The sequence below is a fragment of the Aegilops tauschii genome, chromosome 4 (genome assembly GCF_002575655.3).
Source record: "Aegilops tauschii subsp. strangulata cultivar AL8/78 chromosome 4, Aet v6.0, whole genome shotgun sequence".
Taxonomy (NCBI): domain Eukaryota; kingdom Viridiplantae; phylum Streptophyta; class Magnoliopsida; order Poales; family Poaceae; genus Aegilops; species Aegilops tauschii.
In genome coordinates this window covers 308,070,615-308,094,687 of record NC_053038.3, presented here as the reverse complement: position 1 = coordinate 308,094,687, position 24,073 = coordinate 308,070,615, and the positions used below count along the sequence as shown (strand labels likewise).

The 24,073-nt window shown below is 45.2% G+C and overlaps 1 protein-coding gene across 1 annotated transcript; it reads left to right on the top strand.

Moving 5' to 3' along the window:
• The first annotated feature begins 7,395 nt into the window (after nt 1–7,395).
• On the top strand, nt 7,396–23,578 carry LOC109740601 (ABC transporter B family member 25, mitochondrial). The gene is made up of 20 exons (XM_020299658.4): nt 7,396–9,862; nt 10,434–10,646; nt 11,192–11,378; nt 11,552–11,613; nt 11,931–11,974; nt 12,417–12,519; nt 12,682–12,789; nt 12,927–13,010; nt 13,111–13,171; nt 13,299–13,444; nt 13,818–13,934; nt 14,050–14,135; nt 15,122–15,210; nt 17,557–17,612; nt 17,748–17,828; nt 20,622–20,687; nt 20,801–20,893; nt 21,001–21,065; nt 22,838–22,973; nt 23,210–23,578. Exons 1-20 carry the CDS (start codon nt 9,590–9,592, stop codon nt 23,351–23,353), a joined length of 2,214 nt encoding a protein of 737 aa, XP_020155247.1. The 5' UTR covers nt 7,396–9,589; the 3' UTR covers nt 23,354–23,578.
• Nucleotides 23,579–24,073: the final 495 nt, after the last annotated feature.

The window sequence follows — 24,073 nt, the reverse complement described above, 5'->3', positions numbered from 1 at the left end:
CCTTGGTGGCTCATCGTCAGCATCACGCATTGCAAGCCTGGGTCCTTGCTTCCTTGAAGAACCACCTTGGAACATTTTCCTAAGCATATTTCTTCCTCTGAAAATTTCTGAAATTTTAGTAACTTCAAAATAAAAGTGAACCAAGCTCAACAAGATTGATAGCAACTACTCCTACAAGTGCCTAGAGCCTATATCAAGCATTAGAACTACTTGGAACCATATAAATTTGACATGCAAGCTCAAGAATATGGTCACCTAGGCAGCACAAATTTGCAATGAATAGAGCATTAGAACAAAAACTAATTGGACCAATGGAGGAGTCACATACCAAGGAACAATCTCCCCAAGTAGTTTTGTGAGAGGTGCTTTGAGCAAGGAGATCGAAAATCGCAGCAAAATGAGCTAGAACTCGTGCTTGAGTTGGATGATGATTTTTTGGGAGGAAGAAGAAGTGTGTGGGTGCAGGAATAAGTGGAGGGGAGCCACCGTGGGACCACGAGGCAGGGGGCGCGCCCAGGGGGTAGGGCGCACCCTCCACCCTCGTGGCCAGGTGCTTGCCCCTCCTGCTGTGTTCTCAGTGCCAGATATTCTCAAATATTCCAGAAAAAATCATATTTCATTTTCAGGGCATTTGGAGAACTTTTATTTTCGGGGTATTTTTATATTGCACGGATAAATCAGAAATAGACAGAAAAATACTATTTTTACTTTATTTCAACTAAATAATAGAAAGTAGAAAGAGGGTACAGAAGGTTGTGCCTTCTAGTTTTATCCATCTCATGCTCATCAAAAGGAATCCACTAACAAGGTTGATCAAGTCTTGTTAACAAACTCATTCCGAATAACATGGAACCGGAGAAATTTCGAATAACACTATGTTACCTCAACGGGGATATGCACATCCCCAATGATAAGAATATCATATTTCTTCTTGACAGTAGGAAGAGGAAATTCAAAACCTCCAAAAATAATCGATGGAATTTTTCCAATAGAATTAATACTGTGGACTTGAGGTTGTTTCCTCGAAAAGTGTACCATATGCTCATTGCCATTAACATGAAAAGTGACATTGCCTTTGTTGCAATCAATAACAGCCCCTGCAGTATTCAGAAAAGGTCTTCCAAGAATAATAGACATACTATCGTCCTCGGGAGTATCAAGAATGACAAAGTCCGTTAAAATAGTAACGTTTGCAACCACAACAGGCACGTCCTCATAAATACCGACAAGTATAGCAGTTGATTTATCAGCCATTTGCAAAGATATTTTAGTAGGTGTCAATTTATTCAAATCAAGTCTACGATATAAAGAGAGAGGCATAACACTAACACCGGCTCCAAGATCACATAAGGCAGTTTTAACATAGTTTCTTTTAATGGAGCATGGTATAGTAGGTACTCATGGATCTCCTAGTTTCTTAGGTATTCCACCCTTAAAAGTGTAATTAGCAAGCACGGTGGAAATTTCAGCTTCCGGTATCTTTCTTTTATTTGTAACAATATCTTTCATATACTTAGCATAAGGATTCATTTTGAGCATATCAGTTAATCGCATACGCAAAAAGATAGGTCTAATCATTTCAGCAAAGCGCTCAAAATCCTCATCATCCTTTTTCTTGGATGGTTTCGGAGGAAAAGGCATGGGTTTCTGAACCCATGGTTCTCTTTCTTTACCATGTTTCCTAGCAACAAAGTCTCTCTTATCATAACGTTGATTCTTTGATTGTGGGTTATCAAGATCAACAGCAGGTTCAATTTCTACATCATTATCATTGCTAGGTTGAGCATCATCATTGACATTATCGCTAAGTTCATGTTCATTACCAGATTGTGTTTCAGCATCAGAAATAGATATATCATTTGGATTCTCAGGTGGTTCAGCAATAGGTTCACTAGAAGCATGCAAAGTCCTATCATTTTTCTTTTTCTTCTTTTTAGAAGGACTAGGTGCATCAATATTATTTCTATGAGAATCTTGTTCAATTCTCTTAGGGTGGCCTTCAGGATACAAAGGTTCCTGAGTCATTTTACCAGTTCTAGTAGCCACTCTAAAAGCATAATCATTATTCTTACTATTCAATTCATTGAGCAAATCATTTTGAGACTTAAGTACTTGTTCTACTTGAGTGGTAACCGTAGAAGCATGTTTAGTAATGAGTTTAAGTTCACCTTTAACTCTAGACATATAATCACCCAAGTGTTCAAGCGTATCGGAATTGTATTTCAATTGTCTATCAAAATAAGCATTGAAGTTTTCTTGTTTGACAATAAAATTATCAAACTCTTCTAAGCATTGTCTAGCAGACTTATAGTGAGGAATATCACCTTCATCAATTCTATAGAGAGAATTTACCTTTACTACCTGTGTCGGGTTGTCAAGACCATGAGTTTCTTCAATAGGTGATGGATTAAGATCATATGTTTCTTCAACAGGCGGTAAATTAAGACCATGTATTTCTTCAATAGGTGGTAAATTCTTAACATCTTCAGCTTTAATACCTTTTTCTTTCATAGATTTCTTTGCCTCTTGCATATCTTCAGGACTGAGAAATAGAACACCCCTCTTCTTCAGAGTTGGTTTAGGAATAGGCTCAGGAATTGACTCAGGAAGTGTCCAATTATTTTCATTTGTCAACATATTATTTAATAGAATTTCAGCTTCATCCGGTGTTCTTTCCCTGAAAACAGAACCAGCACAACTATCCAGGTAATCTCTGGAAGCATCGGTTAGTCCATTATAAAAGATATCAAGTATTTCATTTTTCTTAAGAGGATGATCAGGCAAAGCATTAAGTAATTGGAGAAGCCTCCCCCAAGCTTGTGGGAGACTCTCTTCTTCAATTTGCACAAAATTATATATATCCCTTAAAGCAGCTCGTTTCTTATGAGCAGGGAAATATTTAGCAGAGAAGTAATAAATCATATCCTAGGGACTACGCACACAACCAGGATCAAGAGAATTAAACCATATCTTAGCATCACCCTTTAATGAGAATGGAAATATTTTAAGGATATAAAGGTAGCGAGTTCTCTCATCATTAGTGAACAGGGTGGCTATATCATTTAATTTAGTAAGATGTGCCACAACAGTTTCAAATTCATAGCCATGAAAAGGATCAGATTCAACCAAAGTAATTATATCAGGATCAACAGAGAATTCATAATCCTTATCAGTAACACAGATAGGCGAAGTAGCAAAAGCAGAGTCAGGTTTCATTCAAGCATTAAGAGATTGCTGCTTCCATTTAGCTAATAACCTCTTGAGCTCGTATCTATCTTTGCAACCTAAAATAGCTAAAGCAGCTTCTTTTTCAAAAACATAACCCTCGGGGATAACAGGCGATTCACATTTATTAGGGGGAGAGTCTTCATCATCACTTTCATCAATGTTATCAGTTTCAATAATTTCATTCTCTCTAACCCTAGCAAGTTGTTCATCAAGAAATTCACCAAGTGGCACAGTAGTATCAAGCATAGTAGTAGTTTCATCATAAGTATCATGCATAGCAGAAGTGGCATCATCAATGACATGCGACATATCAGAATGAATAGCAGAAGCAGGCTTAGGTGTCGCAAGCTTACTCAAAACAGAAGGTGAATCAAGTGCAGAGCTAGATGGCAGTTCCTTACCTCCCCTCGTAGTTGAGGGAGAAATTGTTGTCTTAGCGTCTTTCAAGTTCTTCATAGTGACCAGCAGATATAAATCCCAAGTGACTCAAAGAATAGAGCTATGCTCCCCGGCAACGGCACCAGAAAATAGTCTTGATAACCCACAAGTATAGGGGATCGCAACAGTTTTCGAGGGTAGAGTATTCAACCCAAATTTATTGATTCGACACAAGGGGAGCCAAAGAATATTCTCAAGTATTAGCAGTTGAGTTGTCAATTCAACCACATCTGGATAACTTAATATCTACAGCAAAGTATTTAGTAGCAAAGTAATATGGAAGTAACGGTAACAGAGGTAACACTAGCAAAAGTAATATTTTTGGTGTTTTGTAGTGATTGTAACAGTAGCAACGGAAAAGTAAATAAGCGAAGAACAATATGTGAAAAGCTCGTAGGCATTGGATCGGTGATGGAGAATTATGCCGGATGTGGTTCATCATGTAACAGTCATAACATAGGGTGACACAAAACTAGCTCCAATTCATCAATGTAATGTAGGCATGTATTCCGAATATAGTCATACGTGCTTATGGAAAAGAACTTGCATGACATCTTTTGTCCTACCCTCCCGTGGCAGCGGGGTCCTAATGGAAACTAAGGGATATTAAGGCCTCCTTTTAATAGAGTACCGGACCAAAGCATTAACACATAGTGAATACATTAACTCCTCAAACTATGGTCATCACCGGGAGTGGTCCCGATTATTGTCACTTCGTGGTTGCCGAATCATAACACATAGTAGGTGACTATAGACTTGCAAGATAGGATCAAGAACTCACATATATTCATGAAAACATAATAGATTCAGATCTGAAATCATGGCACTCGGGCCCTAGTGACAAGCATTAAGCATAGCAAAGTCATAGCAACATCAATCTCAGAACATAATGGATACTAGGGATCAAACCCTAACAAAACTAACTCGATTACATGATAGATCTCATCCAACCCATCACCGTCCAGCAAGGCTACGATGTAATTACTCACGCACGGCGGTGAGCATCATGAAATTGGTGATGGAGGATGGTTGATGATGACGACGGCGACGAATCCCCCTCTCCGGAGCCCCGAACGGACTCCAGATCAGCCCTCCCGAGAGGTTTTAGGGCTTGGCGGCGACTCTGTATCGTAAAACGCGATGAATCCTTCTCTCTGATTTTTCTCTCCCCAAAAGTGAATATATGGAGTTGGAGTTGAGGTCGGTGGAGAGTCAGGGGGCCCACGAGGTAGGGGACGCGCCTAGGGGGGGCAGGCGCGCCCCCACCCTCGTGGACAGGGTGTGGGCCCCCTGACGTGGATTTTTCTTCCAGTATTTTTCTTATTTTCCAAATAGATGTTCCATGGAGTTTCAGGTCATTCCGAGAACTTTTGTTTCTGCACATAAATAACCATGGAAAGTCTGCTGAAAACGACGCCAGTCCAGATTAGTTCCATTCAAATCATGCAAGTTAGAGTCCAAAACAAGGGCAAAAGTGTTTGGAAAAGTAGATACGACGGAGACGTATCATCCACCCTCGGGGCTGAGGGTTTGTACCAGTAGCTATGTGTTTAATCTCTCTCTCTCTCGTGATCTATATCATGGGCTTTGTTAATATAGTCGGATCATATGGTGTTTCTCCCATCTATACCCTTGTTGTTATGAATTGAATCTTTACCCTTTGAAGTTTTGTCATGTCGGATTGAATATTCAGATTTGAGATCACATGATGTATGTCTTGCGGTATGAACACTTGAGGTGACATTGGGGTATCTTATTGATTCACTTGATATACGTTATGGCACTCAACTTGCGGATTCCCGCGGTGATATTGGGGTAATCTATGCATAGGGGTTGATGCACATTTTTATTATCTTTTCTCCGATAGAAACTTTGGGGTCTCCTTGTAGTTCTTTGTGTGGATTGAGTATTATGAATATGAATTTGCTTTGGTGTTATTCTAGTACGAACTCTAGGATAGATCGAACGGAAACAACAACTTTGTGTTATTTTAGTATGAACTCTTGAATAGATCGAACGGAAGAATAGCTTTGAGGTGGCTTCGTACCCTACAAACAATTCCTATCTTTTGTTCTCCTCTCATAGGAACTCGGGAGTGATTCTTCATTGCACTTTGAGGGATAATCATATGATCCAACTATGTTAGCATTGTTGAGAGATTGCACTAGTGAAAGTATGGACCCTAGGCCTCATTTTCAATCATTGCAACACCGTTTTTGTGCCCGTTTACTATTTGCTACATTGCTGTTTTTATTTATTCAGATTATAAAAATATATTTCTACCATCCATATTACACTTTATCACCATCTCTTCGCCGAACTAGTGCACCTATACAATTTGCTATTGTATTGGGTGTGTTGGGGACACAAGAGATATCTTGTATTTGGTTGCAGGGTCGTTTGAGAGAGACCATCTTCATCCTACACCTCTCACGGATTGATAGACCTTAGGTCATCCACTTGAGGGAAAATTGCTACTGTCCTACAAAACTTTGCGCTTGGAGGCCCAACACGTGTCTACAAGAATAAAGTTGCGTAGTAGACATCAGTTGTCATTCTCCATTCCATGTCTGAGGCCCTCACCGGCGTTGCCATGAGTTTGTTCCTTCCAGCCTGAAAAGAAAGCTAGTCTCCCCAGCGACAACGGAGCTAGTTTCTACAACTGGAGACAGAAATGGCAGGAGAAGACGAAAGGCCACCGACGGTTGCCGAAGTCCGAGAGCCGTCAGTGGCGAGGAGGCCGACAATCGTGCCGGAGGATCCATCGGCAAGGGGATGACAACGTGAGAGAATCTCGGCTGAGGCGTTCATGGAGGAATATGAGAGGCATCGAAGGCAAGGCGATCGTGGCGGAGCCGGATGAGCTTTCAGAAGTGAGGCGGCCTGGCAGTCGTGCTGGACCAAGAGAGTGGACAGTGGGCTGGTGGACAGAGCCATACATAGGAGTGCCATCACGCCGAGATCACTGTCCAGTCGCCTCACCTATGATGTGGAGAAGATATCACTTCTTTTATGAGGGGTCCTTGATCTTTTTTTACTTTTAAGGGAGAGAAGGGCCGGTGGTTATTCATAGTTGGAACCATCCACCTCCTCTGCCACAACAAGCACCTGCTGATGAGCCACCCATTCTCACGAGAGCGGCAAGCAAAGGCAGGAAGCTGAGGTTGCGGTCACCACTCAGCACAATGCCCAAACGGGGGCTTTTGGAGGAAGATTTATATGCTGCAATTTGCTAGAAGCTGGGTGGTCCGAGGAAGTTGAAGGGGAAGGGTGTAGGTAGAGAAGGGGATGAAGTATTGGGATGGAAAAAGTAATCTCTATGCCGGTTAAAATAATAATTAATGACATGGGATCATGCATGTAGTGCGCCAAGTAGTTTACCACTGAAAAGGAAATGCAAGAGGGGGCTTGATTTGGCCAATCACATATGAATGGAAACAGAAGGCACGATGTCCCATGTTTACATGTTCAGAGTTGCTGATAGGCCGCATGTCAAGAGAAATAGGTAGTGGGGTGCTCCTATTTAAATATAGTAGATGCCAGCATCAAAAACATTTTTTTTGCAAAATCAAGCACTTTATTCACTAACATCACCACAGAAAAACAAAGTAGAAGAGGAGAAAGGTATGTTACTTCGTTTCACGGCAGAGAGAAGGGGACAATAATCATGATGCTGCAGACGTAGAGTTGTAATATAAATTCCTTAGAGCATCTCCAGCCGTTTGCCCCAGGCATGGAGTAGCAGCAATAGCAGCAGCTCGCCACCGCAAATCCACCTCTTCCGACGCACCCCCGTCCACCGCCGCCGACGCAGGAGCAGCAGCTCGCCAGTCGCCACCGCAAATCCACCGCCGCCGACGCACCCCCGTCCACCGCCGCCGACGCAGGAGCAGCAGCTGTAGCAGCCCGCGGAGCAGAGGATCCGCCATGGGCATGGGCGGGCGGTCGGGCGGTTGGGCGTGGGCGGCCAAGCGAGGGAGGCGCGCGGCGGAGACGAGAGCCGCCCAAGACGTTCGCGCGCGTGCTCGCCCTCGTCCAAGTGCAGTTCCCCGGCCGCCGTGATCGACCACTCCGTCACCCCGCCGTCATGGCCGCCGACGGGCCGAGCCGACTGCGGAAATGGATTTGCCGTGCCGTTCTCCTCGTCCACACGGAAGATCGCGAGCCGGAGCTTCCGTCGCGGACCGGCCGGCGAGCGAGCGAGCAGTGCGTGCGTGCGATGGAGAGGTGCGGGAGCTGGTTTGGGTCCGACGCGGCGGCGCAGGCGGCCGCGCAGAAGGCCGTGCCCGCCTCCCTTCGTCGTCCCGGCCTCCCTTCTTCAGGCCTCTGCACTTCCCGCTATTCCATCCCGGCGTCTTCGTGGCTCATCACCACCAGCAGTTCATGGGCGAGGACGGCACAATGGCCGTGCACGCTGGCATCGGCGTCCCGTTCATGCAGCCGCATTGGCGGGAGCAGGGCGCGCCTCAGTTGTTGGCGCTGGGCAGCCCTGCGCGCCCTCGCCGGCAGCGGAGGGCAACGGCCGTGGCGCCAGCGCGGCGGTGCTGATGGACGAGAACGAGCAGTTGCAGGGTCAGCAACACGACACCGCTGCAGGAGCTCTCCCACATGCGCAAGCTCCACAACGTGGTCGGGAGGTTGTTGGAGGGGCGGGGACGGGGGAGTGTGCCTTGTGCGGCCGAGCGCGTGGGTGGGCCTGGAGAAAAGAGAGGGAGAGAGAGAGGAGAGAGGGAGTTGGGACACTGACAGTGGACCGTTTGCATGCAAATAACAGTGCCGGCGTCCCCAGCTACCCCCGGGGGCTGGGTTTCGCCTGGGATCGCCGGCTGAACTTTTGCTCAAATCCGGCGAAAACTGGGCTCTTGGGGTGACGTGTGGAAAAAAATTCAGTCGCCGGTGCCTAAAAAGTGGTCCTGAGCGGACATATGTAAAGTCATCGAGAGAGAGAAAGATGACTTGCTAGCCTATTCTCACACATTGTCCTGGAGTGTCGTGCTCCTCTCCGTCGTTTACTAGTCCTCCCCATGGCAGAGCTTGCCGGAGGTGACACCTCGTGTTGTAGCTAGTGGAGGAGTAGGTTGAGAAGGGTTGGCTAGAGATCCGACCGGGGTGTGGAGAAGTTGTGGTGTCACATGGGTGCACTGGAGGGAGATCTCGAGTTCCTGTAGGAGCAAAAGGCAATGGCTGCGGCGGTGGACACCAGAGGAGGGGGGAAACTTCAGACAAAGAAAAGAAACTAGGCGTAACTAGACTTGCAGGAGGCGATGCTAATGGCCACTGGACCGCCGCGCATGCGAACCTAGCTTCGCCTAGTGTTTGGTGCGGGGACATGTCAAGAGGGGGTCGAAGGCTAGGCTAATGTAGGAATTGGTGGTGACGGATCGTTGCGAAGCTGGACTGACAAATGGCGGTGCTAATTAGGGGCATAGATGGCCAAAATCTTAGTCAGCGATGCTGAATTTGGAATAAAAGAAAGGGAGAGAAAGAGACGACAGTGAGCGAGAGAACATGGGAGAGAGGCGGCATGAAAGGGTTGTGTTATATCACGCGAAAGAAACCTAGCCAACATTGACTGAGAAGAGTGGTCCCACTCATCTCGCACCCCCACGGTGCACCAGAAAACTCTATTCCCCGAAAGTTTAGAGTTTTATAAGAATTGCATATTCATTTCATATTTACCTACAAATTTGTCTAAGAACCTTTATATATTGTCCAGATGCATTGAACCATGGTGCTCTATTTCATCAAGTTTCTAAAAACCAGTTGAAAAGGGTAAAATAGGAGTAATAAGGAATAAAAATCACACGGAAAGGGGAAAAGGACCCCTACTCTCTCCACAGGGGCCAGGGAGTCCCAACTCCGCCTCCACGCTTGACCTCACCTCCATCCGTAAGCGTCGCCGTCGCAGTCGCCGGCGAGCGCCATGCGGCCTTCCTCCCGCATACTCGCCGCGAGGCACCTCCTACGCAGCTCCCGCTTCCAACCCTCCACGGCGGCCGCCGCCTCCTCTGTTTTCCGGCGGCTCGACGGAACCAATGGGCAGTCCGTGGCGAAGCCTCTCCGTAATCCCCACCTCGGAGAACTCGGACCAAACTGTAGGGTTTTTCCTGGGAGCGGCGCCCCCTTTGCCCACCTCAACTGCTTGCTGCCGGACTCCACCTACCCGCCGCACTGCGCGCGGCCCCTCCGCGACTTGGTAACAAGTGCTTACCGCATTCTAGTTTTTTTTTTTACGACATACCGCATTCTAGTTTCGACGCTGAGATGCATAGATACAGTAGTGCATGATAGGGTCTTACCTTATACGTTATCAATGTTTTACTGAAATATAAGTGGGAATTTCCTAGCAAAACAGTAGGCAGCAGTAAGGTGATTCGTTAATAGCTTACACATAAAAAATGAAGCACGACTGATGGACTTAGCGGGCGCTGTTGATTCGGCTTCAGTTTTGTTCTCTAATTGTTACAAAGGGAAGATACTCGGTCTCCGGCTTAATCTGCCAAAGCACAAAATGAAGTACTAGCGTGGTGCATATGGCAGTGTTGCCTTCTTAATGCTGATTCTGTCTGTGAAGTGTTGTTGTATTTACTCTGCACTTTTCAGTTCCATCTGAAATATGGTTATTCAAGTATCTTCTTGCGGTTGGTTCGTGATGTCAGTGATTGCAGCAATGACGAAAAGTTTGATGCATTTGTCTGTTAATTTTCTTAATAGAAGCTACTGTTTGTTTGTCAAATATGGTTTTGTGATTCTTACTATGTTTGTAGAGAGGGCATGCATTCTCCACAGCTGCCAATTCAGTGACTATTGGGAAGCCGGCTGATGATAACATGCATAAAGATGCCCCAAAAAAGGACATTGATGATCAGATAGCAGACGCGCAGATTCTTCGAAACCTTTGGAAGTACTTAATGCTGAACGATAGCCCTGATTTCCGCTTCAGGCTTGTGCTGTCATTGGGCCTCTTAGTTGGTGCAAAGGTAAATGCTACTCGTGAAAACTCTAACCCATACAAGTATCGTTGATGATAAGAAACATCAACTTTTGTTAGCAAAAACTTTTGTTTCTTTTGTACTCATTAATGACCAGCAATCTGCAAATGTTGGCAATCCCATTTGAGCTAACACTCTTCCCTAGAAGCTACCATTGACCATCATGTTGCAGGCTCAGTATTGATAATCTCTTTACCTCACTTTGTTGGTATGCAGTGCCCATAGTGCACTGATATTCTTCTATATTTTCTTTATACAAATGACCCTTTAACCAATTCTCATGTAATGTGATAAACTCATATACAGCCTATTTGTAGGTGTATTTTTAAATGGAATTTCTTGTTTAATACCTCAAATAGTCGACTATCATCACTCTGAAATCAAAGGAAGAATATTGCCCTTCCAGTTATGATACATCATACATACATGTCATAATGGATGAAGTTGTTACATGAACCTTCCAACTTTGTCACGTGCCTTATCTGTTTAAAATTTTATTTTGACGAAGCTTTTCTGTTTATAATGGACACCAGGTTATAAATGTTCAAGTGCCTTTCTTGTTTAAGCTTGCTATCGATTGGCTTGCAGCCCTTGGTGGCGCTGAAGCCTCGCTGGCATCATTTACAGATGCTAATGCAACCATGCTGGCTCTCTTTGCAAGTCCAGCAGCAGTTCTGATTGGTTATGGTATTGCACGGTCAGGAGTATCAGCTTGTACAGGTACATTTGTTACAGAAGTTGCTTATCATTGTTTTCTTACGCCTGAAAAGCTGTCAAAAGAAACTCCTTTGGTGAGCATGAGGATATGCATTTTTGAGATTCTCTCTTACTGCTCTCCTGTTAAAAGATATATAACTATGATTTAGTCCTCATGGCAAAATTTCTGTTTTCAGAATTGCGCAATGCTTTATTTTCTAAAGTGACTGCGAGAGCCATCCGTTCAGTCTCCAGGACGGTAAATATTGAAACCTTTTCATTTCTATGGTACCACGTTTTAGTGAAGTTGAATGATTATTTTCTGTTTGAAGTCATCCAGAATTTGGATGTTTCAGCACAGTATGGATATATGTTGAATTAAGCATCTTATTTTTCTTGATATCCAATGCTATCGTTCTCCTATATATGTTTATATTCACGGAGAAGAAAAAAAGTTACTATAATGGCATCTGGACAAGATCCACTTGTTGGATGACTGGTGCTGCGCAACTGTTTCGATGTTAAACTGCAGGCACTTTAAGTATTGATTTAGTTTCTTAACTCTTCACATTGCAGGTATTTTTTCACCTGCATGAGCTTGATCTTCGTTATCATCTAAGGTACTTGGGAAATGCTCTGATTCATCCATCATGCTTGTTTCGATGTTTTCCCTCTTTTCATTGATTAACCGCATTATCTGTTGTCCTGACGTACAATACATTTGTGGTAAAAATACCACAAGTAACTTAGATGGTTAAACACTAATTCCTTTATATAAGCTGCACCCATTTTTTTATTCAATCAAACAGTCAATAAGAAGTCTCTGAACCCTAATATCCTCTATCCGTGCCCATGCTACCCTTCCTGCTTACCTGCGTGCCCACACCAGTAAGGTGCGCCAGCTTTTAATCGGCCCTAAGGTCTTGCTTGTATTGCATCCTGTAAATCGGTGTGGAAACAAGCGACAAGAACAACACTTATTATTATGTAGTTGCTGAGTATTGATTTAATGGAGGCTATTTGAATTTTCATTATGTTTCCTTGCCGGTTTATGTGTTTCAGCCGTCAAACTGGAGCTCTAAATCGCATAATTGACCGAGGCAGTCGTGCCATAAATTACATTCTTACAGTGATGGTGTTCAATGTTGTTCCCACAATACTAGAGGTACTCACAGTTACTACCCTCAACTGTTACTGTCCACCAGTTGTGCAAATTGCCTGTGATATTGTCATATTGGTGCTGGTTGCTTTTGGTAATTTATGTCATTTCTTCTTGTGGCCTTTATGTGAGCTCTGTTTGCCTTGTGCTGTTGCTTCTTATTTACAGATTGGTATGGTGTCAAGTATACTTGCGTACCAGTTTGGTTCCACTTTTGCTTGGATTACTTCAGTTTCAGTTGCTACCTACATTGTTTTCACTTTGGCTATCACACAGGTGCGGACACTGTACTCTGTCATCACATATGTAGTCTTAAGATCTTGCTTTCATAAATGCTCAATCTACCTATCTAATGGTATCTTTCCTACCATGTATTACTCTGGTTCTTCATCACTCTGTTTTCATTATGACAGTGGCGGACTCAGTTCAGGACAGCCATGAACAAAGCTGATAATGCTTCTAGTACAGTGGCAGTTGACTCCCTTCTCAATTATGAGGTTATCCCATGGTTGTCCGTTACTCTGGTGTCTGGTCTATATTTTTACCGTTACATATTGTAATTCAACTTCTTACCATTCTTGTTTTGCTTGCGTGCAGACTGTTAAATACTTCAACAATGAGCAATTTGAAGTTCAGAAGTATGATAAATACTTAAAGAGTAAGTACATATATCAATTAATTCGTGGGAGAAATATCATCACAAAATGAAATACACAACTACACTATAAGTTAATTTTGTTAGATATGTTTGATCTTTTAACTACTTTTTCTTACAATGTGCTCAGGTTACGAGGATGCTGCACTGAAAACTCAAAGTAGCCTCGCCTACCTGAATTTTGGGCAAAGTGTTATATTCAGCTCGGCATTATCCACAGCAATGGTTTTGAGCTCATATGGTATAATGAGTGGTGCTCTGACTGTCGGTGATTTGGTAGTTCCTTATGTCAAGTCTTTGTGTTTTATATCTTTTGCCATCTCATTTCTTAAATCACTTTGACACATTGGGGTAGCAATACATCCACATCAAAGTAGAAAGATATTCAACTCAGGTTGAATATATCCTCAGGTTGACCAATATTACCTCAGGTTGTCAACATGAAAGTTGGTAGAAGCGAAAATGTGTAACTGGAAAATAAAATATACTCCCTCCGTCCCAAAATAAGTGGCGACCACGTCACTTATTTTGGGACAGAGGGAGTACTGTTTAACAATGACTTGATATTAAGCTTCAGATCTTTTTCGTTTTCTGCTTTTCTTAGTCTTGCAGTTGCCTTTGATTAATGTGTTGAAATCTTGGCGTCCAGGTCATGGTTAATGGACTTCTATTCCAGCTTTCACTGCCGCTGAACTTCCTTGGGAGTGTCTACCGAGAATCTAGACAGAGCCTCATTGACATGAAGTCTATGTTTCAGTTACTTGAGGTAAAAGCTTTGTAGTTATAGATTCATACTGCTCAATGTCTGATGGCATGCAGTTTAATTTATCATTAATGATGGTCTCAGAAACTTCAGAACTATTATCTGCGTCTTGTTTTAGGAAAAACCTGGAATAAAGGATGAGCCTCATGCACAACCTTTGCAGTTCAAGGGAGGATGCATTGAATTTGAGAACGTGCATTTTGGGTAAGTTTTGTCCTTTGTTAGCTTGTTAAGTGCCGCAAAGTGCTTATATTATTTCCCAAAAGAAAACTGCACATGTAGCAAGTTTGAAAGCAGTAGAGCAACCAAGCAGCTTCTTTTAACCATTGATAGCCAATTAAATGATAGTGTTTTTTTCCAGTATATTTGGTTTCCTTTGAAAAGAATGTGAAAGTATTCCTGCTAAATACATCCTTGTTGAGTGAATTTTTTTTCTTTCCTGAAAGTTCTTTCAGCAGTGAATATATAGTACTGAAGTGTTTATAGGACATCTAAATTTAGTGATTTTCTTTGTCTATGATCTCCCTGTAAATTTGAACTTCTCTAATCATCTCGACTGTCATCTCCAAAGACCTCAAATAGGTGAAATATTAACAACTTGGATCATCTAACAAATAACTCCCGCTTCATGTCATCTGGGTACTCATCACTGTTTCAGATACTATGTTATTAGGGATTTACACATACAGCTAAGACTTTACTAATTTTAACGTTCTTTAATTAGCAAAAATCTGAGAACAGTCACTGTGCATATTGGGATGTACTCCCTCTGTTGTAAATTAAGTAAAGTTCTAGCTTTGTCCTAAGTCAAACTTGTTTAAGTTTGACCAAGTCTACAGAAAAATAGACCAACATTTAAAACACCAAATTATTTTCATTAGATTCTTTATAAAATTTGTTTTCGTACTATCTATATTTGATGTTGTAGATCTCTAACACATTTTTGTATATACTTGGTCAAACTTAGACTTGTTTGACTAAGGACAAACCTAGAACTTCAATTAATTTGGAATGGAGGGAGTACCCTGACTAAACAGAATTTCTTCAAAGTAAATTTAAGAAACCAACCAAGGCTTTAAGTACAACTACGTAAATCAGATCTGTGATGTAGTAGAGGCTGTAAATTAGACAACAGTCTGATCCAGTACCATATTTATTGACGAGTAGCTCAGAGATTTGATTTCTTCCAGGTATGTGCCAGAAAGGAAGATTCTTGATGGGGCCTCTTTCACTGTACCGGCAGGAAACAGTGTGGCAATTGTTGGAACTAGTGGCAGCGGTACACTAATCTTCTTATTTACTAAATAATATTAAAGCTTTCGGTTATCTTATGTTGGTGTAAGCAAAATATAATCTTCGAAGTCATGAGCATCATTACCTCACAAGTTTTGGGGTGTCAAGTAGAACTGTTAGCATCTCATTTTTGTAGACCTGTAGCTGTTTTGTGTTGGATATCATAATAATTTAGGCCACATCTGGAAAATAAAGATCAGTGCGTGAGTTTATGAGAGGTCTTTGAATTAGAAGCTCCTCTTGAAGTGCCCTTGTAGACCTGTACATAATCATACAAGAGTTGATACCCCACTGTTGTTACTATCAACATAACTTCTGTAGGGTTAATTGGATTGTCTATGTCTGCAGTGCTTCTATAGACATGCAATGTGATGATGTATCATATATGTCAGCTGTGATTAGCAAGACCTTAGTGATTTTGGACTTCTAAATATACATAGAACTAAGAAATCCTAATAGGGTACACATCAGCAATCTCTTTTCTGTAAGGTCTTCATATATTTACAATATCAGTAATGAAAGTGCAAACATTGCCACATTGGCCAATGCATGATTTCTTAGCATGTCGTGTAGTCATGGCACATGGACTAGAGTCATTAATGAAGGATATCGAGTTTCCAGTAATGGATGCACAAATTTCGCTTAGGACCTGTAAGAGCATCTTCAACTGGACTGGGGAAATTTGACATCTCATATGTCCGCGGATGCGTCCGCGGACAGCATGGGCTCGAACCCTATTTGTCCGCCCCAGCAGCCGCACCCCTCATACCCAAACCCCCAAATCCATACAAAGCCATGCAACATAGAACAACACAATGATGATAAACACATAGCAGTTTGTCATACATATATAACCGGACACATCAAGTTCATCATAGCTAGTTCATACTTCATATGATAGCACTAGGATAGGACAACCGGGCATAGTTAGTTCATACACATGTGATAGATACGACTACGATCTAGGACTAGATGACATAAAAGTACGCAAATGGACATCACCACTTTGCCTTGCCCTTCCCCTTGTCGTCTCCGGGGCGCCAGTAGTGCATGTCGAAGGCGGCGTAGGCATCATCGTCCGGGGGGCCATCAAAGTTTCTGGAGGACTCGGAGGAGGGGAGCCTGGCGAGATGTCGGGTGGCGCTGGCCTACTCGGCAAGGCGGCGGGCTTTGGTGGCGACGACTGCTTGCCCAGCTGCAAGCCGCTCCGACGCCTCAAGGCTCAGCCGCAATGCCTTCGCGTCTCGCGGTGGCAGCGGTAGTGGGCGTTCGTCTTCGTGTTGGTCAACGACCAGCGTAGAACGCAGTGGAGGATCCGGTCCTCGTCGTTCGATTCGGAGGGTAGGGGGACCGGCGCGGATATGCAAGATCCATGAACGTAGTGGCTGGATCCTGCCCGGGCCGCTTGCTTTGTGCGTGAGCTGCCCGTGCCTCGGACTCAAGGAGCCGCCGCGGGCTCAATGGTGATGGGACCAGCACCTAGCGCAGCCGAAGGTGATGGCCTGGAGCTGCAAGAGCCCCGCCAGGCCGTAGGGGAGGGCACAGACCGCGGTGGTCGGGCGTGGAGGTGTAGGAGCCATTTTGAGCCACAGGGGAGGGCGCGGAGCTCGACGTGCCGCCCCTATCCATTCGCGATTGGCGGATGGCGAGCTTGTCGTGGGACTCCGCTGCGAGGGCGTCCTGGTCAATGGGATCTGGTTCGGATCCGGAGCTGCTGCCGGAGCTGGAGATGGTGGCGAGGAACGGCGGGGACAGGACCGGAGCGGAGAGAGTGAGGTAGGGTTTGGTCCACGGTGGGCTTGGGGTTTTGTGGGGTCGGGGTGGGCCAATGCGGTCCGATCCGACGTGGCGGACGCGCCCCATTTCTGCTCACATATGGGCTGTATGTGGGGGGTGCCGGACAGCCCGGACATATGGGCTGGGTATAGGGGGTCTGGTTGGGTGGCGTTTTTGGTCTGGGCCCTGTCCGGGCTGACAGCCCGGACATATGGGGGCGGGAGGTGGGGGGGGGGGGGGGGGCGTGGGAGTGGGAGTTCCGGTTGGAGATGCTCTAAGCCTCTCCAAATAAATTTTGTTGAAGCCATTATGTTTTTCAGTACCTAATAGGAGGTGTCTTCTAAGGTTTACAAGCCAAAGGTTCATCTCTGCCCAAACATGTTTGAGGGCTTATTTCATATAATTGTGTTTTATAGTTGTTTAACATTTTATTTGAGTCCAAATCTTGTCTACTGGATGGACAACACATATTGTTTAATCTTGCTTTAATGTGAGCCATAGAAGAGCTGTTACTTCTGGGTAAGTGGTGTTCATTAACTAGTCCTTTCTTCTGCAGGAAAGTCAACCATACTTAGACTTCTCTTCAGATTTTTTGAATCTACTTCAGGATCTGTAAGAACAAAGAAGCATGATCCCTACTTTTGATTTCTTGCTGATAAATTGATACTCATGTTATGGTTTCTCAACTTTCTGATGTACTTCACATTTTCCATTCTTGTGATACCTTGTGTTCTTTCTTCCTGGCAGATACGAATAGATGGACAAGACATCCGAGGAGTCACACTGGAGAGTCTTCGGAAGTCTCTTGGTGTTGTACCACAGGACACGGTTACCCCTCTGATACTCTATTCTCTGTCAACGCTTAATATTTCATGCTTCTGTTGGCCTCTTACTGAATGCACTACATTGTGCTGTAGAGTCGAAATGCATTATTACAAGTCCTACTTTAGGAAGACGACAAAATTGTATTTTATCTAGTTCTGGTAGGAACTTGTACCCTACCAGACCTGGGGCGTAAGCAGTAAGGGAAGGATGGAGCGGGGCGAGGCGATGAGCGGGCGCGCCGGCGGCTGGGCGCCGTCGCGTAGGAGGAAGATGGCGGCGGCGGCTAGGGTTCTGGGCGGCTAGGGTTTCCGGCTCCTCTGGGAGCCGGGCAATAGGGATAATAATATTCTTATTGCTTAATTCCAAAAAGAGTCTTACAGCCTATATTTATAACCTAGATAACTTGCATAAGAATTAACCTAAAATAACTTGCATAAGAATTAACCTAAGATAACTTGTGGGCTAAGATTGCCCGGTGGGCCTAGCTAAACCGGCCATAACACTTCTCCCCGCCTGCACAAACAGCTCGTCCTCGAGCTGTAAGGTGGGGAAGCGCTTGCGGAACTCCTGGAGGCGATCAACCAGCGTCAAACACCTTCTCGACAGCTGGGGCGGCCAGGTCGGCGGCGACGGCGTCCTCCGGAATGTAGTCTGCAACCTCCAGGTAGAAGAGTCGCGGGCAGGCATGGCCGGGCGTGTAGGGCTCGTCGCAGTTGAAGCACAACCCTTGGCGGCGACGCTTGAGTAGCTCGTCTGAGGTGAGCCGGCGGAACGGGCGCGCCGCGGTCGCGGCGAGGGGTGCCGCAGAAGCCTGCACATGCCGACCCTGTGCGGAATCCGGCCCGGGTAGCGACCCAGCGGTCCGGGACGGTGATTCCTGCTGGATGGCCACCGCGCGGCGCTCGAACGCGCGGGCGTAGCACATGGCCGACTGGAGATCCTGGGGTCCCCGAAGCTCCACGTCCACGCGGATGTGATCCGGAAGTCCACCGACAAAGAGGTCGGCCCGCTGCTGTGCCGTCACGCCCGACGCATGGCATGCCAGGGCCTGGAAACGGTCGGCGAAGTCCTGCACCGTGGAGGTGAAGGGAAGGCGGCCAAGCTCCGCCAGGTGGCTCCCGCGAACCGGAGGCCCAAAGCGAAGGAGGCAGAGCTCGCGGAAGCGCTCCCAAGGGGGCATGCTGCCCTCGTCCTGCTCGAGGGCGTAGTACCAGGTCTGGGCTGCACCGCGAAGGTGGTAGGATGCCAGCCAAGTGCGCTCCGACGCGAGCGTGCGCTGGCCACGGAAAAATTGCTCACACTGGTTGAGCCAGTTAAGCGGGTCCTCCGTGCCGTCATAAGTGGCGAAATCGATCTTGGCGAACCGTGGCGGCGTCTGGGTCGGCGCACCATGGCCGACCGGCTCGGCGGTGCGGAGCAGTGATGATGACGGCGCCTGGTCAACGGTGGGGAGGCCGTCGTAGGCCCCCGCGGAGTCGGACGAGGCCACAGACTGCAGCGTGGGTACCGGTGGGTCCCCGGCCTCTGTGTAAACTGGCGGTGGCGACGTCCCGGTTAGCCAGGCCGGGATCGGGGACGGTGACGGCGGAAACCGGACCTGCTGGATCGGAAGTCCTCCCGGTGTGGACTGGCCCAGTCCGGAGCTGGGCGGCGGCGGTGGGAGCTGGACCGGCGCGGGCCAATGCGGCCACTGCGGCGCTGGGGCGGGCGCGGGAGGCGCGGGTGGCGCTGCGAGAACCGGCGCGGGCCACTGCGGCCAGGACGGTGCTGGGGCGGGCGGCGGCTGGAGCGACTGGGGCCCCGGCGATCGCCGCGGGTACCGAGTACCAGGGCAGGTGCAGCAGCGGCGGGGGCCCGCCGGTGTAGCCCGCCTGGAACGGCAGCAGGGGCGTCCCGCCCGGGCCCGACACGTTCTGGATCGGCCAGTGCGTCGCCGGGTGGTTGTAGGCGGGGGGCGCAGCCGGCGGGGTGGTGTGCGGGCCGGCCAAGTACAGGGAGATGCCCTGGACGGCCGTCACGAGGTCCCGCAGGGTGCTGGTCATCTCCTCCGGCGTGAAGACGGAGGTTGTCGGCGGCGCGGAAGTGACGGGGGCCGGCGGCGCGGAGGTGATCGGGGCCGGCGGCGTTAGGGACCCGGCACTGGTCATCGGGGCGGTGGTGATGATGGGCAGCGGCGGCGTGGGTGTTGATGACGACATGATCGAACCCGAGTCTCTTGATACCAAATTGGTAGGAACTTGTACCCTACCAGGCCTGGGGCGTAAGCAGTAAGGGAAGGATGGAGCGGGGCGAGGCGATGAGCGGGCGCGCCGGCGGCTGGGCGCCGTCGCGTAGGAGGAAGATGGCGGCGGCGGCTAGGGTTCTGGGCGGCTAGGGTTTCCGGCTCCTCTGGGAGCCGGGCAATAGGGATAATAATATTCTTATTGCTTAATTCCAAAAAGAGTCTTACAGCCTATATTTATAACCTAGATAACATGCATAAGAATTAACCTAAGATAACTTGTGGGCTAAGATTGCCCGGTGGGCCTAGCTAAACCGGCCATAACAAGTTCTCTTTTGGAAACCCAGCTTTCTATGTAAACCTCTCCTACAAAACAACAGCTTCCCCACCATAGCTGCTTCTGGTGCAGCCACAAACCGCACAGATGGGGAAAACATATTGAAGTATCATTACATGTGGGATAACAAGTTTATTTATATTTAACAGAAGAAAAGTTCCAATAGATGATCGAAATAATGTGGTTTGTTCTGTTGCAAGAGAATCAGGTTAAGCTTACAGAATTAATACCACTGCAGGTACTTTTCAATGATACTATTAAGCATAATATACAATATGGGCGGTTATCAGCAACTGATGAAGAGGTGAGGTGTTCTTCCAATACACAGAGGAGCTATAGTGGTGGTGACGAGAAGGCAGCTTAGTCATGTTTGTTGTAGAAAAGTAATGTATTTTTTTCTTCCAAATTTCCATACAGGTTTATGATGCTGCTCGACGTGCTTCTATCCATGATACAATTATGAACTTTCCTGACAAGTATGACACAGTCGTGGGAGAGCGTGGATTGAAGGTAAGATAATGTCTTATTTTGTGCAAAATCAGGAAATGCCGTAACCTGTGACATTGAAATTATTAGCTTAGCATATCTCAAGAACTGTTGTTTGGCCGTTTTTGCAGTTAAGTGGTGGTGAGAAACAACGAGTGTCAATTGCTCGTGTATTCTTGAAGGAGCCTTCCATTCTGTGAGTCTCTCTCACCCATTTGTATTATTGATGGTTGTCTTGTTTGTATCGAGATATTAGGTAGTATCCAGTGGGCAGAGCTACTTAGCGGCCATACTGAGCCATGCCACCCTGCCCCTGCACCTCTTAAATCTATGCACAATAGTTAGTAAACCATATATATATAGAAAGTCTATTCATCACCCAGGGTGCAGAATAAGTTATTCTTCACCCGAGGTAATCTTACGATCATTTCATAAATAAATTACATTTGAAATACAAATAGTTACTCCCTGCGTCCCAAAATAAGTGTCTCAACTTTGTACTAACTCTAGTACAAATTTATACTAAGGTTGAGACACTTATTTTGGGACAAAGGGAGTACATTCATATTGATTCACTGCATAAAATTTGACATAAGAAAAAAATATAGGTCATAAGACCAGAAAAATTACATTTTATGTACATTTTACACTATGTTTTTACATTTATAATTTTACGAAACATAGAATATTTTTTACGGCGATTATATATTTTCTTACGTTCTCTTTTTATGTCTGAAATAAGACAAAATTTACGGAACGTAAAATTACGACGCATTGATGTTAAAATAGAGGGGGTGAAGAATAACTATTCCTCACCCAGGGTGATGAATAGTCAATCCCTATATATGTGTGTGTGTGTGTGTGTGTGTTAGGCTTAAAATCTATTAATTTGGGTTTCTCTAACCTGTTATGTGGTCATGATCCACTCGTATTGTTGGCACTATCTTGATTTTCTGCCTATCTCCACCACTGGTAGGTATTGTTTTCTTGTCAGCATTATTGAAGTATCATGATACTGTATGTTTACAATTGTTTCGTAAGCATACTCAGCTTGTGTTTTGTAAGAAAATACCCAAAGGATTGTCCATTCACCAACCTAATTATGTAGAGGGTAATTGGCTAGTATCATTACTTAATTACGGACACATGAAGTACTCCCTCTTTTCATTAACACAAGACGTTTTAGGGACTTGCATGTTCAGTCTAAAACGTCCAATATTGGTGAACAGAGGGAGTACTTATTAATTGAAAATGCATAAGCAAGTTCAAGCTGTGACCTGTGACATTGAAATTATTAGCTGTTTACTCTAGCGTAGGTCACTGGGAGTTTGTGCATGGATAGTAGATAATGGCATTGAGCTTTCGTGCAAGTAGAAGCTAATCGGGCTTTGAACTCCATTTATGCATGCATGCAGCATGCCTTTTAAGATTGCATGAGCAGCTATTTTACTGTCAGGAGGCAATAGGCCTCAAGCTTTTAGTACCTCATTGAACACGGAACGAGGCAATGACTTCGTTTGTAAGCTTTTGCGTGGCTAGCTGCACATGCAGACCATTTTAGGGGAGGCCCAGGCCCAGTTGTTTCCGTCCTTGGTGTGTGATCCTGATCAGTGTCACGACTCCAACAATTTTACAAGTTGTATTGTGTTCCCACCAGGTTGCGATCCATCGTATGATCCGTTCTAGTCAGGCAGGGTTGTACCAGCGCGTGATACCATGCTCCAATTGCAGTACTGAAAACCAGGGTCTTATTGTTCTCAATCTTTAGGCAAGCCGCTCTGTATGTAGAATCTATTAACGCTCTTGTATGATGGCTAACATGAGTCAAAGTCAGACCTGCTAAATGGTTTTGAAGTTTGAACTAATTTCAGATACTTATCAAACAATATTTTGGAGTTATTTTGTGTGCAAATAATGGGCTTAACCAGTTCCTCGTGCTGACATAATTTCTTCTCTGATTTGTACCAGATTATGTGATGAAGCTACAAGCGCACTCGATAGCACTACTGAAGCATCGATTTTGAATTCTCTGATGTCCTTGTCCGTCGATCGTACCTCAATTTTTATCGCTCACCGACTCACAACTGCAATGCAATGCGACGAGGTATTGAGATTTGTGCACATACTTAGTATGGCGTACATATGTGGAAATAAATAGCGTGGCTTGTTGCTAAATTGACAACACGCAGTCCAGATTAACAACCAGAGGTTGCTATCGCAACTGCTCATGATATGAATTTTCTAACTGCATGGGAGTAAACCCTATATGCTTTGTATTCATCTATAAAAAATCATCACTTCCTTGATACCTATGCAAGTCATGTTTCAATTGATTTTCAGATCATCGTCCTGGAGAATGGAACAGTAGTGGAACAAGGACCACATGATTTTCTTCTGTCAAAGGGCGGGCGGTATGCTGAACTGTGGTCACAGCAGAACAACAGTGAAGCCAGTGATGCTTCTGATGTTAGCTTAGAAGTTTGATAGACTCGATACAAGTTCCCCTTTGCAAGGGAAAATTACACATCCATCTCTCACTGAAAGCAGGTTTCTCCTTGGCCTTGTAAATGTGGTGCTTAAGATTTCATACTGGGGGAACATAAATATACAGTTGCGGGAAAAATTCTCCATTTAAGAGAGAGCCGAGAGGCAAAAAAGTTTCTTCAGAACCATTTGACGATCCTAGCATATGTCCATGTCAATGTAACACTTTTTTTTGTTACATGGAGTAAGTAAATACTCCCTCCGTCCCAAAATTGTTAGTACAAAGTTGAGTCACTTATTTTAGAACGGAGGGAGTATTACTAACCGCCCGTTCATGACCCTGGCAGGTAGTTTAATGTAGTACTACCTTCCTTTTGGTTTATAAGGCTTGTGTGTATTAGATCTATAATTTAACCAACATAAGATGAGCTGTATTGTCTAAAACTTATACCATTAGAAAGTATATGATTTGAAGTTTCTAATGATATATTTTTTATGATATATAACTTGTATTACGTTGGTCTATTGGTCAACCTAGATATACATGTAAGCCTTATAAACCGGGACGGAAAGGAGGTAGCACTATCAAAACTGCCAAGACGTCTTACATTAGTGGACAGAGGAAGTAACATTCAAATGTTAATTTATTTCCATTATGGACATGTAAGCCTTGCGTATGCCATTTGGCCATTCTTGTGTAGTCAGACTTCATTGCAGTTA

What these genes read in the sequence shown, in the direction of transcription:
- LOC109740601 (XM_020299658.4), top strand. Translation starts at nt 9,590, where the DNA reads ATGCGGCCTTCCTCCCGCATACTCGCCGCGAGGCACCTCCTACGCAGC. An exon ending in CTCTGACTGTCGGTGATTTG is followed by an intron (nt 13,445 to 13,817) that starts GTAGTTCCTTAT and finishes CTTGGCGTCCAG; the next exon opens with GTCATGGTTAATGGACTTCT. An exon ending in TTTGAGAACGTGCATTTTGG is followed by an intron (nt 14,136 to 15,121) that starts GTAAGTTTTGTC and finishes GATTTCTTCCAG; the next exon opens with GTATGTGCCAGAAAGGAAGA.